The sequence below is a fragment of the Pipra filicauda genome, unplaced genomic scaffold, assembly GCF_003945595.2.
Source record: "Pipra filicauda isolate LSUMZ 115617 unplaced genomic scaffold, ASM394559v2 scaffold30_size5312502_pilon, whole genome shotgun sequence".
Taxonomy (NCBI): Eukaryota; Metazoa; Chordata; class Aves; order Passeriformes; family Pipridae; genus Pipra; species Pipra filicauda.
This window is the reverse complement of record NW_024104432.1, coordinates 1110230-1129306: the sequence shown is the minus strand read 5'-3', so window position 1 is coordinate 1129306 and position 19077 is coordinate 1110230. Positions and strand designations below refer to the sequence as shown.

At 42.0% G+C, this 19077-nt stretch overlaps 1 protein-coding gene across 2 annotated transcripts; it reads left to right on the top strand.

The window, feature by feature from the left end:
- Positions 1-1539: 1539 nt before the first annotated feature.
- On the top strand, positions 1540-18558 carry ACAT1 (acetyl-CoA acetyltransferase 1). Of its 2 annotated transcripts, XM_039383468.1 has the most exons (13): positions 1541-1612; positions 3645-3692; positions 6824-6941; positions 7886-7981; positions 9730-9830; positions 12258-12401; positions 14188-14338; positions 14888-14983; positions 15630-15743; positions 16132-16196; positions 16790-16947; positions 18178-18302; positions 18334-18558. In XM_039383468.1, exons 1-12 carry the CDS (start codon positions 1562-1564, stop codon positions 18296-18298), a joined length of 1263 nt encoding a protein of 420 aa, XP_039239402.1. In that variant the 5' UTR covers positions 1541-1561; the 3' UTR covers positions 18299-18302; positions 18334-18558. The 2 variants fall into 2 exon arrangements, with proteins under 2 accessions (XP_027568533.1, XP_039239402.1); XM_027712732.2 differs by having other exon boundaries at positions 1540-1612; positions 18178-18558.
- The last annotated feature ends 519 nt before the right edge of the window (positions 18559-19077 follow it).

Genomic DNA, 19077 nt, shown 5'->3' with positions numbered 1-19077 from the left:
TGGATGTCAAGATGTTATTGAAATACCCTTGCTTTCTAGATGCTATGTCCAAATATGGTTCTTGGCATTTGTTCCAGTTTGTGGTACAAAGGGAAGGAATAGTGCAAGTAAATGCTGCTTTACCTGACTTGTAGACATCAACTCCAAGGAATGCATCATTCAGTTGTCAGTTACTGTAACAGCATGCGAACTCCTTCAGGAATTAAAAAAGTGGTTGAGAAGAAGGTAAGCAAGACTGACCAGAAACAAATAGAGAACTGCTTATTCTAGGCAGAGTGCAACAGCACAATTCAGAGAACATCACCTTGTCTTTTGCACCTGTTTTTTGAGATACCAAGCTCAAGACCAGGAAAGAACCAGGCTTTTCCCTGGCCTAGCTCTGTGCATGCTGGAGAAACAGGGTGGAGAGGGGCACTGTCAGGCAGGTAGACAGCTGTAGAGTTTTAATGCTGACCTTCGTCTAGAAATCTAGATTCAGAGAGAACCTGAGGGGGCAAAGCAAAGTGCAGGAAAGACTGTGGAACTGGGATGGTCGTCCTGAGACCGAGCTGGGGCTGAGCAGGCATCAGTCTTTCTGTAAAGGCACCTGCTGAGGCCGTTCTCAGCTATGTTTGAATTCTGAGGTAACACTGTGCGCTGTTTATACCATGGCTAGACAGGGAGGAGCGTAAGGGGAATGAAATTGCTGGCTTTTCTGAGAACAGCGTGCAGCTACAGCACACGGGTAGGCCAGACAGTGTCCCGAACTCAGAAATACGCCGGCACCCGCACAGCCCCTGTGGCTGCGCAGGTTGTTTTCTACATGGGGATTAAACGCCCGTGGTTTCACGTCAGTTTAACCCGCAGGTGGGTCGGGCGAGGGGCCGGGCCGGCGATCGGCGGAGTGCCGCCTCGGAGGTGGAGAGGAGACACCCCGGGGGCTGGTTCTTGTCCCGCAGGGATCTTCCACGCTGTGTTCACACCGTTCGCTACCAGTGACTTCCCTCCTCAGCGCGGAATCCTGGGCTGTCCGCCTGCGGCTGTGCCCCTGCAGCCCCTTTCCTCCCCTCGCGCCGCCTGGTCCCCGAGCGGCAGCACCGGCGGCGAGGGGAACGCGCCTGGCGCTACGGAATCACAGAATCAGTTGTCTTGGAAAAGACCTCTGAGATCATCGAGTCCAACCTATGACAGAACAACACCATGGCACGGAGTGCCACGTGCAGTCTTTCCTTAAACACGTCTAGAGACGGGGACTCCATCACCTCCCTGGGCAGCCCATTCCAATGTCTAATCGCCCTTTCTGTGAAGAAATTCCTCCTAATGTCCAACTCAAACGGGTTCCCGAGGGGGCTGAGGGGCCTCGCATGCGGGAGCCCCGGGCGGTCACACCCCCCTCCCCCCGCCCCGGCCCCGGCCCCGCCCCTCTGACACCGCCCCCCGCCTTCCCGCCTAGCCAATGGCAGGACATTGTGTGGCACCGCCCCCGCCGCGGGACCAATAGGAGCTGGGCGTGGGCGGGGCGCTGCCGTCTATAGGCGGTGGCGGTGGCGCTGGCGAAGGTGACGGGGGCGCCGGCGGGAACATGGCGGCGGTGGTGCTGGGCGGGCGGCGTTCGGTCGCGGGGCTGCTGCGGGTGAGGCGGGCGGCGGGCCCGGCCCTTCCTCTCTCCCTCCCGCCCTCCCTCCCTGTGCAGCCCTGGCCCCGCCGTCGGGACAGGGAAGGCTCGGCCAAGGTCACGCCGCCTCTGTGGCGGGGTGGGCTGCGCCTCCTCACTCACACCCCCGCGGCGCGGCGGGAGGAAGCCCCCGACCCGGGAGGGAGGGAGCGGGTCCTGGGCCGGGCGGAGGGCGAAGGCAGAAGGGTGAAAGTGAAGCCGCTGGCGGGTGAAGGGCGGCTCTCCCCGCCCCGCCCCGCAGCCCCGGCCGGCCCTGCGCGGAGCCCGGCGGGACCTTTATCCGCGTTCCTGAGCGCGGCTTTTTCCGCTGTCAGCGCCGCGAGTGCCGCGGCTGCGGGGCCCTTCCTGGCACTTCAGCCCTGCGCAGTCCGCTGGCCCCCGGAGCCCCTGTGCCATCCGTCACCTGCTGCAGCCGCAGGGATGTGCGGCAGCTGTCAGGGGCGGCCTCCAGCCGGGGCGGGGGCAGGAATCGGATAGGATTCATCTAATTAAGCATTGTAAAGACACAGAATTACATCTGTAGGTATCGTTTCTCAGCTGGGAAGCGGGATGCTGCGTGCTCCTGCCGGAAAAGCCTCAGTGCCTGGCAGAGCTGGCCGTGTTGGAGGTGCTGGCCGTTCCTGCCTGGAGCGCTGGGGTGGGGAGCTGTGCTGGGAAGGAAAAGGAAGGTGAAGCATGGGCGGTGCTTCCCCTCCGTATTGCCATGTGCGAAGTTGGACGTTGCATTTTACTAGCTGTGGAAATGGGGGGTTGCCTTTTTTCTGTTTTCTTTTTTTTTTTTTTTAAGTCTATAATCGGCACAGAGCATGAACACTCCTAGCAGACTTGGTAGACAATTGACTTGTTTGTCCAGTTTACTGCAAAGGTAAATTTCAAGTGTTGTGTAGTGAGGGTATATTATTTTGCTAGGTTAGGTTTTTGTTTGGTTTTCTTGACACTAAGACTTAAAAGCGCTACTGTTAAAGCCCTGGAGGGATGTAATTATTTTTCAGGTACAAGTTTAGTTTAAAACTTTCTGCTGGCTTTTACAGCATGAGCCGGGGAAAACAAACAATGAACAAAAAACCCCAAACAAAACAAAAATTGAACAACTAATTCAAAACAGTAGGTAAAAAAATCAGTCTTTTGTTAGTTGAAGGTTGTCAAATGAAGACGAGAAACGGAAACAGGCTAAATTTTCATATTGGAGACACAATACCAGAAGGCATTCTTTGATTTATAAAAACGATGATATTCTTGTGGTGTCCTTTTAATTAGTATTTATTTAGCTGTAATTCAGTAATTAAATTTCCAGTGTGCTGCAATGTTGTCTAAGGAAATGGCTAAGAAGTTGACTTGAACCACTAATGGAAAGAACATTCTGTAATGTACAAAACAATACCTACAGATGTAATTTTGTATTTTTATGCTGCTTAATTAGATGGACCTAGTAGCTGGTAAATTAGCCTGCTCAGGTAATACCTTTTTCTTGGTTTTACTTTACTGTTGTATTTTGGTGTGACATTCTGAACTCATTATCCTCATTTTTGTTCATGAAACACCAATGAAATGAAGATAGATGCAAACTGTAGATGCAAACTACCACTGTTTAAAAAGCAGTGAAGTCAATGATAGGAATGAATGAACCAAAGTCCAAGGAAGCAGACAGAAGGACTAGTGAACTCTTTCAATATAGCTCCACTCAGTCCTGGTTCAGACACATGCTATAGGTATACATGTTAAGACTTGGACATATAAGACTTGGACAAAATGAATTGGTTGCTGTTTTTGGAGGAGTATTTGTTTATTTTTCGGAAAACATTTTATCACAGATGTTATGGTGAGACTGTACTTAGACTACCCTTCTTTTAAAAGGCATATCACGATATTTTTTCAGTGTTTCATAGATATTATTTTTTGAAATAATGACTTCTATGAAAATGGTACAGTACTGAAACATCATGGCATTAGCTTTCTTGATGTGAAATTCTGAGGACTTTCTTATTTTCAGGCTTTGAAGTGTACAAGCCGTGGCTATGCATCCCAGCGTACTTTAAATGTAAGTGAAAAGCACTGTCTCACAGTAGTAAATCACTGTTTTAAATCTGTTTCTTAATCACTGAAGTTTTGAAAAAAATTAATGCAAAAAAAAGTCTGCATTGAAGACAATGTCACTTGTGCTCAAGTCACACTTTACTGCAAAATGTGGGATAAAAGTCAGATTTCCATTTTTATTTTGATTTGCTAATTCTTTGACAGTGCGGGACAAGATTAGAAATGTGTCAGCTAACTTAAGCTTAATGCGCCTATCTACTCATAGTTGGAAAAGACAGCTGATGTCAGCTAATCCCTTTGAAATGATTTGTGTGTTATCCTGCAACTTGCTGTTACAAACTAAAAGATGAGGACAAATATGTTGCTATCACTGAAGTCAGTTATGCTGGAGAAGGGGTTACAATAATAGACAGCCCTTCTTAGTTTTAAACAAGTGTAATTTGTCTTTACTGTTTATTTTTTTCTAGTGTTTTCTTTCTTTGCCTGTCTAAATAAAAAAACAAACAACAAAAGAATCCCAACAACTCATGGTGAGACCCTGTAAAGCTTTTTGCTTAACTTCCACTGAAGCCAGCACAGTTGGAGACAGTCATTACTGCTTCTCCATAGCTATCTGGGGCAGCCAGAGGTCTGAAATGTGCCTCTTTTTTTGGTGCCAGATTCTTGTGCTACTCTCACAGGGTTATCAGGTAGACATGTGGATGTAACACTAAAGCTAAGAGGCAAAATAAGAGTACATCTTTTTTGAGGAACTACTAGTGTAGGGCTGAATGTCACAGCATGTCTTACTTACTTACTTACACTTACGTAAAGTGTACTGCTTACACTTTACACTGGGACCCGGGCTTTTGAATATATCCAGGGATGGAGACTCCACGCAACCACTCTGACTAACTTGTGCCAGTGTTTAGTCACACTCACTGTGAAGAAGTGTCTCCTGATGTTCAGTGAGAACATCCTTTGCTGTCCGTTTGTGCCCACTGCCCCTGCTCCTGTCATGGAGCACCACTGAAAAGAGCTTGGCTCTGTACTCTTCGCACTCTTCTCTCTGGTATTAATGTACATGGACAAGGTGCCCCTGAACCTTCTCTTGTCCAGGCTGAGCAGTCCCAGCTCTCTGTCTTTCCTTCTATGTCATATACTCTGGTCTGTTCATCATCTTTGTGGCCCTTTGTTGGACACTGTCCAGCATGTCCATGTTTCCCTTTTACTGGGGAGCCCAGCACTGGACAAAACACTCCAGGTGTGGCCTCTCCAGGGCTGACTAGAGGGGAAGGATCCCCTTCTGTGACCGTCTGACAGTGCTCTGCCTACTGCAGCCCAGGAGAACATCAGGTTTTCTTGCTGAAAGGGCCCGGTTTTGGTTCATGTTCAACCAGGTGTCCACCAGGATCCCCGGGTCCTTTTCTTCCAAACTGATTTCCAGCTGGCTGGTCCCCAGTATATGTTGGTATCTGGGGTTGTACCTCCATAACTGCAGGAATTTGCACTTCTCTTTGATGAACTTCATGAGGTTCCTGACAGCCCATTTCTCCATCCTGTTGAGGTCCTTCAGGGTGGCAACACAAACCTCTGGTGTATCATCCATTCCTCCCAGTTTGGTGTCACCAGCAGACCTGCTGAGGGCACACTGCACCATCATTAAGTTCATTGACGAAGATGTTAAACAGGACAGGACCCAGTATTGATCCCTGGGGTACATCACTAGTTACTCATTTCCAGCCAGACTCTGTACCGCTATCACCACCCCCCAGCCTGGCCATTCAGCCATTTTCTCCCCAGTGTCTCACTGCTTACCCAGCCCATACTTCATTAGCTTCTGTGTGAGGATCTTATGGGAGACAGTAGTGAAAGCCTCACTGTAATCTAGGTAGACAATGTCTACTGCTCTCCCCTCATCTACCGAGCCAGTCATTTCACTGTAGAAGGTTAGCAGTTTGTCTGAGCGTGGCTTCCCTTTGGTGAATTCATGCTGATTACTTCTGATGATTTGCTTGTTGTTCACGTTCTCATAAATGGTTTTCAGGATTAGTTGTTTCCTTGCCTTACCAGGGATCAAAGTGAGGCTGACTGACCTGTGGTTCCCTGAGTCCTCTTTCTTACCCTTCTTGAGGATAAGAGTGATGTCTGGGTTTTCTCTAGTCCTCTCACTATTGGCTGTGACCATTCCAAGATTATTGAGAGTGACCTTAAGCTGCCAGCTCCTACAGCACTCAAGGGGGCATCTGAGCAGGGCCCATGGATTTATGTATGTCCAGTTTGCTTAAATATTCCCTGACTTGTTCCTCTTCCACCTAGGGTACATCTTCCTTGCTCCATCCTTCCTCCGGTCTCTGGGGCCTGGGATTCCTGAAGGCTGGTCTTAATACTGAAGACTGAGGTGAAGAAGGCATTCAGTACCTCAACCTTTTCCATGTCCTTTGTCACCATGTCCCCTGCCCTATTCAGCAGCGGCCGCATATTTTTCTTTTGCTTCTTAGGTGTTTATGGAAGCCCTTCTTGTTGCCTTTGACATTCCTTGCCAGATTCAATTCTAATTGGGTTTTGGCTTTCATGACTTCATCCCTGCATATGCAGACCCTGTCTGCCAGATTCTCTGTCCCTGTTTCCATCTTTTGTATCCATCCTGGCACTTTTACATGACGTAGTGCTTTGTTGGAATGGACTGCTGTGGAGCTTGGAGGCAGTAATCCTTGAACATTAACCAGCTATCTTCAATCCTCCCTTTGCTCTAGGACCTTCAAGATTCTTGCAAACATCATCCATCCCGAAGATGAGCTCAATGCACTCCAGCTATTCTGTCACATAAAGGCCAAGCTGCCCTCCACCTTGTCTTCTTGATCTATCCTTCCTGAAGAGACTTTATCCCTCTTGGCAGCACTCCAGCCACGTGAGCCATCCCACCATGGATCCGTGATTCCAAGATTGTAGCCCTGCAGCTGCACATTGATCTCTTTATGTTTATTCCCCATGCTGCATGCATTAATAAAGGTTATTTTAGTGCTCTGAAACATTTTCAGGATAAAAGAGAAGCTGTGACATCAATGAAAGAATAAAAGTGGATACATTTAAAAACTACTGGTGTATGTGCACAATTCTGAGAGACTGACTTTTACCCTATGCTTCTCCATTCAGGAGGTGGTAATAGCAAGTGCTGTAAGGACTCCAATTGGATCTTTCCAAGGATCTCTGTCATCATTACCAGCCACTAAACTTGGTTCCATTGCAATTAAAGGAGCAATTGACAGAGCAGGTATGTATATATGTTTTTTTCTGTGACAAAGTGGCTCTGAACAGTATCAGTCTATTTCTTTTCAACTGCTTGGTAAATAGAATGCCCTGGTTTTTTTTGCTCCTGTGGCATTCTTAAATCTATCCACAAATGTTTAAATAAAGTTGACTATTGGGCTTTGTTTCAATCTGAATTAGGTGCTGCTTCTGGGAGCAGAATGTTACCTAGGGATATCTCTGCTAATCCAAATCTGATTGAATTTGCTAATTGTTTTTCTGGGATGGGGTTTTAGGGCTCACATAAACTATTGCAAAGGCTACTTGTTGCTGAAACCAGTAGCCTTTCCTTTCCCTACCCATTTTTTTACATGGGCATGTATGCTTGAAGAACAGTCTGTTGTGAGTCTGTTGATGGGTTGAAACGAGCAAAAAAGTCTTTTTAGGGGAGAGGAAGGTTAATTTTCTACAGATTTGGTTTCTTGAAACAGCATATTACAAGGACTTGAACACAAGGGCTGTTGCAAGAGATTCAGTGGGAGAGCCTCTTCTCTCTGCTGACAGCTTACTGTGGCCTTGGGTTGCCCTTAGTTAAACAGACTAACAAAACTGTCTTTAGACATAATTGTAGCACATAGAAAGTTTTGTGCATTTAAGCATCCACAAAAATTGAGCTTCTTGGGTGACTAGTGAGACTTGGAAATGTTTGCTTTAGTTAGCAAACTGTGGCTTGTTCTGCAGGATAACAAGGAAATTCTGTTCTGTGGGGCTTACCAGTTCACCATGTTCCATGAACATGAGGGTAGAGATCTGGAAGGCACCCAACAGGGGACTGTGTGCTCTTGGCACGTGGATCAAACATGGCAAGTTTCATTAGTCTTTGATAGAAAACTTCAATTGGAACTTTTGTAAAAGGAAGTTACATCTTCTGTGCAAAGGATCCTGAATCAAAACAATTTTGTTTTACAGGTATCCCTGCAGAAGAAGTGAAAGAGGCGTATATGGGCAATGTCTTGCAGGCTGGACAAGGACAAGCTCCAGCAAGACAAGCAGTTTTGGGTGCAGGTATTCATTCTCTTGATACTGGGTCCAAAGGTTTTCTGTCTTTATGTAGATGGAGTCTATTGAGCTGTAAGTTAAAGCACAGTTGTGCCCAGCCTTTTGTCCAGACAGTCTGTGTGTGCCTTTTTACTCCATGGTGGGTGAAGGGAGTATGTTGTACTCATATAAGTGGGATGTTACTGCCTACAGTGTTTGTAGAACCTGGAGAAGACAATATTGGGGACCACAGCACTTTATGTTAATGATGGATGCTGCTCTTTGAATCTTTTACAAAACAGACTGGTTTTCTTTACTATATCATTACTCTTAAGTCTAACTGGATAAGGGGTCATTGAGTTTCCTTGAACTGCAGATAAGAGTATGTCATTACACTCATCTTTCTCTGGAGTCTGGAGCTGTCACTTGTAGGGTTCACTCTAATGGTAACTGCAGAACAAATATTATTAGGGTGCAGGAATTATTTTCTGCTCCCTTTTGCTGTAGGGATGGGATTCCATACCTTAGCATGTCTCTAGGAAAGTCTTGGGTCAGGGAAGATCTTATGCTTGCTTGTCTCTGTTCCTGTACGTTTTTGGGTGTTGGTCTCTTCTCCCAGGCAACCAGCAGTAGGACAAGAGGGCATGATCTTAAGCTCTGTCAGGGGAAGTTTAGGTTGGATATTAGGAAGAAATTTTTTACAGAGAGAGTAATCAGACACTGGAATGGGCTGCCCAGGGAGGTGGTGGATTCACTGTCCCTGGAGGTTTTTAAGATGAGATTGAATGTGGCACTTAGTGCCATGGTCTAGTAACCACGGCGGTGTTGGATCAAGGGTTGGACTTGATGATCTCGGAGGTCTTTTCCAACCCAGTTGATTCTGTGGGAAGGAACTGCTTCCATGTGAGGCAAAGTCATGAATACGGCTCTTTTCTTTCATAGAATTACAGAGTGGGTTGGGTTGGAAGGGACCTTAAAGATGATCTAGTTCCAACCTCGCTGCTGTGGGCAGGGACACCTTCCACTAGACCAGGTTGCTCAGAGCTCCATCCAGCCTGGCCTTGGACACTTCCAGGGATGGACCATCCACAGCTTCTCTGGGCAACCTGTTCCAGTGCCTCACCACCCTCAATGTTAAGAATTTGCCCTGGCTATTTTCTCTCTCTCTGTGCTGGTATGGAGATGATGTGCTGGTACCAGAGCCATAACACTAGAGCGAGCAAGCCTAGGCTCATAAAGGCACTGATGCAGGAGTCTTGAGCCAAGCTGCACACAGCAGAGCCCAAAGCTGTTGTGGTGAGCACTTAGTAACAATAATCACTCAATAATAACCAGCCCAGTGAATGACACTGACCTTAGTACTGTGTATGTTTAGAATCCCTGTACTTCAGGAGTCTGCCTTGTTGCCAGTTGCTAAATTCTGAAGCTTGTTTATGCTTTTTTAGTCTTGGATGCTGCTTAGAGGCAGGGATTGGGATTCTGGGAGGAGGAATAGTTCTGGAGTCACTTCCTTGACCTTCTGTTTCTCTGATTCCTTGCTTGCTTGATCTCTTTACCACAAGTCTCTTGTTGGAAGGGGAGAAAAAACAAGAGTCTCAAAGAAGGATGGTAACTACGGGTGAGGGTAGATAAATTGCCCTGACAGGGTAAATAGTGGAAGCTGGACATCCTGGGCTTGGATAAATTTGGTCCCATATGAAATGTTGCTGAATACCAGTAAAGTATTAGTCTACCCTCTAAATAATATAGTTGTACAAACAACTTCTTTGACTCAGGTCTACCAATCGCCACTCCTACTACAACTGTCAATAAAGTCTGTGCTTCAGGAATGAAATCGATCATGATGGCAGCACAAAGCCTGATGTGTGGGAGCCAGGTATGTGAATTTTAGTGCTGTTCTGTGGAAAAAACACACAGTTAACATTGTAGATCCTGTCCTACCAATGACTCTGCTCTTTGATTTGGTATTGTGTTTTGGCTTGGGACAATAAAGCTAATTAGAGAGGTTTCGTTTTGTTTATGCAACCTTTATTTTATAGTCATTTAAATGCGTTTCGGTTTAAAAGAGAAAAAAAGTAAATAAAAATTGTCAGATATGTTTTTAGAGCTGAGCAAACAAGTAGTGGGTTCTTTTGGAGGGTATTTACATCCTCTCTCCTGCTGTACCCCTACCCCGCCTACCACTCCAGCCCTGAAAATGTAATTAAGGGAATTTTCAAGCGTTCAGTTTTGAAAAACTGAAGAAACTTTTATAGACTTATTTTTTGATGACCTGACTTTCAGACACTTTTAACACTTAATTGAATTAAATATAGATATTCAAGCAGTGTTGTTTCCAAGTACACTAAAGATGTCTCAGCCTTTTTTATTGTTTTAGAAGAAGTGAAATCTGTTGCTGCTGCATAAGGTTTTTCATTGAAGAGCTTGATGGAGGAGAATTGCTCATCTCTGTCAACTATGTTCCAAGATTTTCTATACAATTGGAAAAAAAATACTACCACTTGATGGGAGGATAGGAGAATACATCATCTCCAGTAAGCCACTAAATGCTGTGCAGCAAAGAATGTGGGAGAAGTGTGAATATGAAAGAAGACATTTCAGTTTTGTTTTTAATTCCATACTCAAAGCATTTTGTAAGCATCTTTCCTTCTCTGAAGGGAAAGTATTGTCTGTTCAATATATATTTTTGGCTTAAAAAAGTAAGTGCCTCATAAGTGAGAAATACTTTTGTGTGTTTGTGTGTGTGTGTGTTTAGAACAGAAGTAAAATATTTAGGTTTTGGTGTCCCTTCTGTGGAAATAACAGTGTAGCTGGAGTTAAGCAACTGCTGAATTGCTTTGGCCTTGCCGTGCAGAGAACAGCACTTTGTCCGGTGCCTGCTGAAGTCGGTGGAAGTCTTGTCACAGGACTTTGAGCGAGGCCCAGCATGTCTTTGTAAACAGCTACATTTGGATTTAGTAATTTATATTCAATGACTTCATGAGAGAGGTGGTGCGTTTGGTTGGTTTGACAGATGCAAGCCTTGAGCTCTGAATAGAATCGTAGTTTTCTGCTGAATTAATCATACATGCTGTGCTGCCAGTCTCAGCAAAAGCAGAGACTCAGCTACTTGTTAGTCTCTTAGAGCTATAAATTATGGGGGGGTTTGGTATTTGTTTTTCCTGGCTGTGGACTGCAAGGTATCTGTGGTGTGACAGCTGGTGATGGTTCCCAGTGGCTTGAGTCAGTGTACACCATTATATAAAAAATTGTATTGGCTCTCTCTCCAGGTCTTTCACTTTATGGAATTGAAATGCCAGGAACTCTTGTTCCTCTGATCCATTGCTGCTTCCATATCCGAACTGCCTTTCCAATTTATCTGTCATTTCAGTTTTGTCTCCAGCCTTCTTTCTTTTCTTTATTACCTCATGTCACTGTTCCTGGATCTAGTTTATGATCTGTTCTGAACCAAACCATTATTTATCTGAGTCTTAATTTAAAGAAACCAAAAAAGCTTTAATCTTCTTCTCATTGCTGTTTTGTGTAAAATGTTTTTGAATTTCTATTACCAGCACTATTGAACTCTCAAGGACTCACACTGTGTATTTTCTTACATTTATGCGTATTTCAAATACGCCCTTAAACACAACCGTGTCTGTTCCTCACATCCTGAAATCCTAGGGATTTTGGGGCTGTAGCCTGATGAACAGTGGATATAGTTACGGTCCTTATAGCTTTGCTGTTGTAGGTTTTCTGTTTGCTTTGTTTCAGCTTGAAAAGTATACTAAGCAATCATTAATTACTAATGTGTCTTTTTCTGTGGCCTTCTCAGATGATAAAACCATAGTATAAGTCATCTGTCTTTACATAGTAAGATGAAACAATATTATGTAAAATTGCAGGTACTTGTAAATGTGTTTCTTCATATACCAGTATTCTGACTGTTGTTTGTTCCAAAGGGATATGAAGCTGGGAATAAAGAAGAAAAATGAGAAAAAGGAGAAAAACCTGTTAAAAGTAAAATTTATAATTTGATCTCAGAAAGCTTTTGATGTAAAAGTGCAAGAGATCAAGATGGGTCTTGCAGCTTTGTAAAGCTGCATACAAGACAGAAGTCCTGTTGTTCTGCCAGCGTGGATTAACTATCTTCAGTTGTTCCCCTGTTTGCTTTTTAAATGCACAAAGTTTTTTTTTTCCTCTCTCTCTAAGACTCCTCAGAAAACTAAAATGCCCATGCTTAAGCTTTTGCTAATATTTGTTCCTACAAGAAGTCATAGAGAACACACTGCATTACTATTAATTTTAACTTGTTTCCTTTGGGCAGGATGTAATGGTTGCTGGTGGAATGGAGAGCATGTCTAATGTTCCCTATACGATGAGCAGAGGGTCAACACCCTATGGAGGAGTAAAGCTGGAAGACCTGATAGTAAAAGATGGGCTGACAGATGCTTATAACCATATCCATATGGTAAATATTCCTGCACAGTGCTAACATATCAACCATAACCAGATGCAGCTCCGAAGAGCTTGCTTATAATTATTATGGAACTTCTTCATCTAGCAAGCCTTGAAATGAGGAGGAAAAAGTCTTCCATTTCCTGTAGTAACTCTAGTGGAGGGGCTAGACAGAAGACCAAAACAGAACAGCACAGTCTGTGTTAATATTTACCTGTCTCTGAAGTCCAAATAGCCTGGAGCAGGGATTAAAAGAAAAAATAATTTTGCTACTGATGGATTGCTGTTGCTCCATCTGTGGGAGGGAGGTCTTTGAGAGTACCTGCTCTGTAGGGTTCAGCAGGCTCATGTTTTTTCTCTCCCCCAATGTACATATCTCATATCTTCTGTGGGAAGGTTTGAGTCAGCTGATGTGCTTGCTCATCAGCATGGTAACTTAAATTGGACAGACAAGTGCAAACTTGGGATGGTTTTGGAAAACAACTGATACAAAGATAGTCAAGAACAAGCATCAGGGAAGAACAGTTTGAAAAGAGAATGACTGCTTTCAGCTTACAAATATTTCTGACCTTTGATTGATCAGTTAGTGTTCTTACTGAGGTCCAGGAAAACATGTCATGAAGAATATTCTACTGTATTCCATAGATTTGATACAGACCTTGCTGCTCTGTGTGTGTTTTATTCTTTTTGCAATACAGTGCACTCTGCTTAGGCTATTGGTTGAAATTCATTCCCACATTTCAGCTAAAATGGATTTTGATTGTGAGGAGTGTAAATGGTGGCTTTGCTAGTTCCCATATGGGAGGAAAAACTCTAGGAGTTTGTTATAATACAACAAGTTTTAATAGATGGGGACAATATTTTGGAATCTTTCGTCTTCATTATAGCAGCTCTAGGTTATTTGGAAAGCCTTAGAAGTCTGTGTGAGAACATAAAGTCCAAGGATGGCTTTAGGAACTCACCTTGTCTGTGTTTTAGCAATAGACTGAGCTACTGGTGCCGTGAAGACTTTAAATTCTTTAATTGCATAGAAGTGAACTTGCTTCTTTTAAGAACTGGAGGAACACAGTAGTAAAGGGTTTTGTGTTGATTCATAGAGTTTCCTAGAGAAATGAGAGGTGGAACAAAGCCTGTTTAAGGACAAGTCTTTGACTAAATGATATTTTTTTATTTATTTTGTTACCAGGTATTTAGACAGTGCTGAAAATGAATTCTGATTGTATAATTAGAACTGATCTATATATAAAAATATTTGATTGTTTCATTCTACTTATTTCATTCCAGGTATTAGACAAAAATAGTTATTAGACATACTTTTATTTCTACAGTTTTTAGAGTATCAGATCCCAAGGGCCAAGTAAAGACCTGTGTGTTGACCTGTTCTGCAACCTTTGGAGTAGGCAAGCTAAGAATGGAGTGAAAATACTAGTAAGATGAAGTGAATATACAGTTCTGTGGCTGAACAATGATCCTTAGTCTCTGAAGGTGTCAGCCCTAAGCACTTTAAAACTTACTTTTACATGCAGTTTTTTAACTTTAAAAAAAAAAAATTAAAAAAGGAAATTAAGGAAAGTTCCTTTATGGCTTTGGTAATCTGGATCCAGAAAACATTTTCTAAATCTGAAGATGGTATTTCAAAATCAAAAGTTACTGTTTGATCATGACTGTGTAAATTAGAAATGGACACCAAATATTAGTCATATTCAATTCTGGAGATCTACTGGTTGAGTTTTTTTCTGTTATTTTTGTGCTTTGCATCCTCAGAAGTATCAAACCTAACATACCTGGTTTTCTCCAAGGGCAACTGTGCTGAGAATACTGCGAAGAAGTTCACCATTTCTCGTGAGGAACAAGACACTTACGCCATAGGCTCTTACACCAAGAGCAAAACAGCCTGGGATTCAGGAGTGTTGAAAAATGAAATAGTTCCTGTCACTATTTCAAAAAAAGGTATTATAGAAGTGTGTGATGAGATGAATTGTGTTTCTCATTGAAAACTGTAACACTGTCTGTATTCAAACTCTTGTTTAACATGCAGATCTTGGGAATATTAATTTTAGATCAGCTAAGAATTTTCTGTTAGACAGACTTTCTGGTGAACAGTGGTCAGTGACCTGGGTTTTTTTTCTTAATTTTTCTTTAATGTTACACACCATATCTTCTTCCTTTTGTGTGTAAGTAGAAGACTACCTATTGAATTTAGCTACTATGGCTTAAGGACATCTGTGTTTTAATTTAACTTAAAGATATGTTCTTTGTCTCCTTTGTTCAGCCACCAGAAAGTATAAATGGATTTGCTGTGACTAAATTTTATTAAGGAGTAATTTTTTTTCTTCAGTTTTCATAAGCACCTTTCTTGATGTGCATTTTACACGCATTTATACTTTTTAACCAAAATAATAAGTTGTTTAAATAAGCCAGCATTTAATCAAAGTACTGTGTTAGAGTGTTTTAAGAATGGAGTGTTCCACAAAATACTAAACCAGTCCTGAATTTCAGGAAAGCCAGATGTGGAAGTGAAAGAAGATGAAGAATACAAACGTGTTGATTTCAGTAAAGTTCCAAAGCTGAAAGCTGTTTTCCAAAAAGAAAACGGTAAATGTTGTTAAATGAACTGCTTAATTTCCTGCCAAGTGCAGGGATACTTTGTTACAGTGAAGAGTACTATTCAGAAAAGCTTGAGAGCCCAACAATAGTCCCTTGATTTTTAAATGTCTGCTGAGATATAGAAGCGTGCTGCACAACAGCACGAACTGGCTTGGATTAAAAGATAGTCCAAGAAGCTTAAACAAATGAAAACCTCTGTTTTGAACATTTACTTTAAAAAGACTGGAACAGCTTGGTTTCAATGTAGCTCTTGGCTTGATCTCTGCCAGGTGTAAGCTCTTCTTTCAGTGGGAGCTGGAGGGCCTTGAGAGCATTGCCTGTTGCTTCCCTGAATCCGTAAGCGATAAACCTTTCTGTCTAACTTGAGGTTGCCTGTGTTAATGCCAGCAGTGCAGCTGCCATTAGGCATGATCTAAACCAGCACCCGGATAAAGATACAAATACCTGTGGTTGTGCTTGTTTAATCAAACCGATTTAAAAAAACAACTTGGTTAACTCAATGCAACAGGTATCACCATATTGTTGAGACCTTATGTTCAATAAACAAAGGGAAAAACAATCCTTAACAGGATATACGTGAGCTGTTTCGCATCACACTTTCACCTCTGCTCAGACAATGTTTTACCTTTTCTAGGAACAGTTACAGCTGCCAATGCCAGCACTCTGAATGATGGAGCAGCTGCTTTGGTGCTCATGACTACAGAGGCAGCCAAGAGACTGAAAGTCAAACCCTTGGCAAGGATAGTAGGTATGATTTTCCTTATCTTTGGCTGTAGTCCTGAAAAACACTCTCAAAGTGTGCTCTCAGACTGGGAGTCCTGTTTTACTGGTTATGTGACATTATGGCTGCATCTTCTCCATACAGTCCCTGAAATTTCAAGTGTTACACCATCAGGCTTTTGATCATGAACAGAATTTTCTGTATGTAATAATACTAAAAATCTGAAAATATTGTGTGGCTCACTTAGGGCACTACATTTTTAGATGCTTCTATTTCATTTCATTCATTCCAATCATTATATTCAGACTTTTTCTATCTTGGCAAGGTTTGTTGCTTGCATGAAAGAAAATCATGTATGGTAAAAACAAAAGGTCTTTAAACACCTTTTGTTGGTTGTTTTTTTTTTTTTTTACAGCTTTTGCAGATGCTGCTGTTGATCCTATTGATTTCCCAATTGCACCTGCATATGCTGTTCCTAAGGTAGGAATAAAGCTCAGTGTTTTCTGGAGAGGAAAATAAAACAAAAGCAAACTTCCCTAGCACTGCATTGTTGGTTCATCCCTCAGTGGATGTTCTTGTAATTAGGACTGAAATTGTAATTATGTTGTAAGGTCAAAGAACAGATGCTAGAATGCAGATCTTCAGAGTTAACAAATTTCTCACACCTATCTTGAAAGAAAATACTACTTTTACCAACTTTGGGCTTGTTTACACCTTTGAAGCTTTGCAGCTCGTGATACAAGGATAGACTCTTTCTAAAAGGAACTGAAGTGTATGGCATGAGGCAGTACTGTGTCAGTTTAAATGTACTTACCATGGCAGTGCTCTTTGTGTAAGTGTGACGGAAATGTATCCTTGGCATAGGCATTCCTTTTTTTGGGAAAACTCAAGTTTGTGCTTCAGTACCTCAGTTTTGCTTTTTCTCATCTGACAAAGAGGTTCCGAAATGGGAATTTGAATCAGACTATGGGCAGCCTGAGTCACCTGATTATTTCTGTATAACAGACCTGATTATTTCTATAGTTAGCTTCCTAGCTTTTTTCATAGTAGTAATTATTTTTTGTTATTTCTAGATTTTAAGTGAGACAGGCCTGAAAAAAGAAGATATTGCAATGTGGGAAATTAATGAAGCATTCAGTGTTGTGGTGCTGGCCAATATTAAAATGCTGGGCATTGATCCACAAAAAGTAAATATTAATGGAGGCGCCGTCTCTCTTGGACATCCAATAGGGTAAGTAAAATAAGCACTGGGTTTTGTTCTGCACAGGGGCATTGTTTTATAGGTAAACTGCTAACACATTTACCTTTTTTCTCAAGTTTAATGGAAGTAGGAAGGGAAAAAAAATTTGCTATCAAGTATGTAGTTTCCTCTGACAGGTGTTAAATTTGAAGGTATCTTGAAAACCAACCACGAAGAGAAAAATGCTCTTATCACCTACTTTTATAAAGATCTTACTTGTTACTGTAGCTATATGGATTTATGAAGTACTAAACCAAATCCCTATTAACATGACAGAATAAACAATAATAATTAATCAAGTAGTTAAGCCAGCAAAATTTACAGGTAGCCTTATTAAAATAGCCAACCTATTTTCCAGGGAATTTAATGGTCCAGGGACTTTTATTTTTCTTACATGAGCAAAGTGAAATTCCAGGTCTCGTAAAAGGATTTTTGGCAGTGAACGCAGGTGTCTCCCAGCACCTAATGCAGAAGGCAGGGACAGTCTGGAGGATGGTGGTGGGTCTTGTGTTTAAGTTCTGTCTTCTGGTTAGTTAGATCACCTGCTGTGTTCCCCAGCCATTGTCACTTACTCATAACTAAAGTGTATCCCATTAAACCTCCTCAGGAGTGATCACGCTGCACAGTCCAGCATAGATTGTACAGCAGGAGCAATAGAAGCACTTCATAGTTCCTAAAAAGCTCTAATCAAGGCATAATCCTGCAGGATGTGCTGGCATCTCCTCTGCCATATCAACTACTTCTGATAAAGGAATATGACTTTTTTTTTTCTTAAAAGTTAATTTTGACAGAATTTACATGTCTGATTTTCACATTAGGCAAAGTAGGACACTGAGCTGTATCAAGTTTTAAACAAATAAGAAAGTGTTTGAATTTAATCATTACAATCAATTTGGTTGTGGTAGATTTGTTATCTTATTTGAAAGAGCTTTGCTACATATAGAGATACTTTATAATATATATAGGCTGACATAGAGGTGATTTCTTTTTCCCGAAGAAACTTTATTACATAAAAATGGAGTTTTTGTTTGTGCATGTGTAAGAACCTTTGTGTTTAAGTACCATAGCTAGAGAGGAATAATCTGTATCACATATACCTGTAGATGAAAGGGTTGGTTTGGTCTTTTTTTGGGTATTATATTCTGCCCACTATCCTTTGTGGGTCAAATTAAGAATTTCCTTTAAACTAAGCTATATAACTTTTCTTTTTCTTATACTTAGAATGTCTGGAGCAAGAATTGTTGTTCACATGGCCCATGCATTGAAACAAGGACAATATGGTCTTGCAGGAATCTGCAACGGAGGAGGAGGTGCTTCTGCAATACTGATAGAGAAGCTGTAGCGCGAACACAGCTACAGAACAGCTACACCATCAGAAACACAGCCTTACATGCTCTCTGATCAAAATTATCAGTGGTAGCTGTTAACATCTTATTTATCAATTGATGGATGAATTCTGTAACTGCTATTTCTTAAAGCATCATTGATTACTGATCCAGATAACTGGGTTTTTATTACTTTGTCAGTGCAAGTTTTTGTACAGTACAAATAAGTAATGTCAAATTATGTCTTGAGACCTGACAATAAAGAATGTAACAGTGGCTTCTCTGTCACTGGTTTCATTTCTCAAAGGCCTCTGAAAAGGAATTCTCTGGGTAACTCAGAGTGCTGCTACTAGGAACTGCTCTTTCTTACAGTTTTGCTGCTTAATTTTTCTAACTACTAAGTGATTTTCATGGAAAAAAATAAATTAATCAAAGGTGGGTTTTCTACTGTTGTGGACCTTGAACCCAGCTCAAATGCAAATCTGACAGTAGTTTTCACAGGAACTAATGAACAAATTAATTGTCCTAATATTTTCCTCCCCAAATAGTTGGACTGGTTTGTACTGGAACTTTTCTTTTTCTGGGAAGGAATGCACTTGTAGAGGTAGTAAATGAACAGTGGGCTTTAAACACTACAATCTAAGAAAACTAACATTCATTCTTGCTCTTCCACTTGTTCTCCTAAAAATTATTTGCTGTATGACAGCAGCTTGGAACTGAAGACCCCTTCAAAGTGAACTCATAATTCGTGTCTTGAGTATTTCCAGATCACCTGTACTGAAGAAGAAACATTATG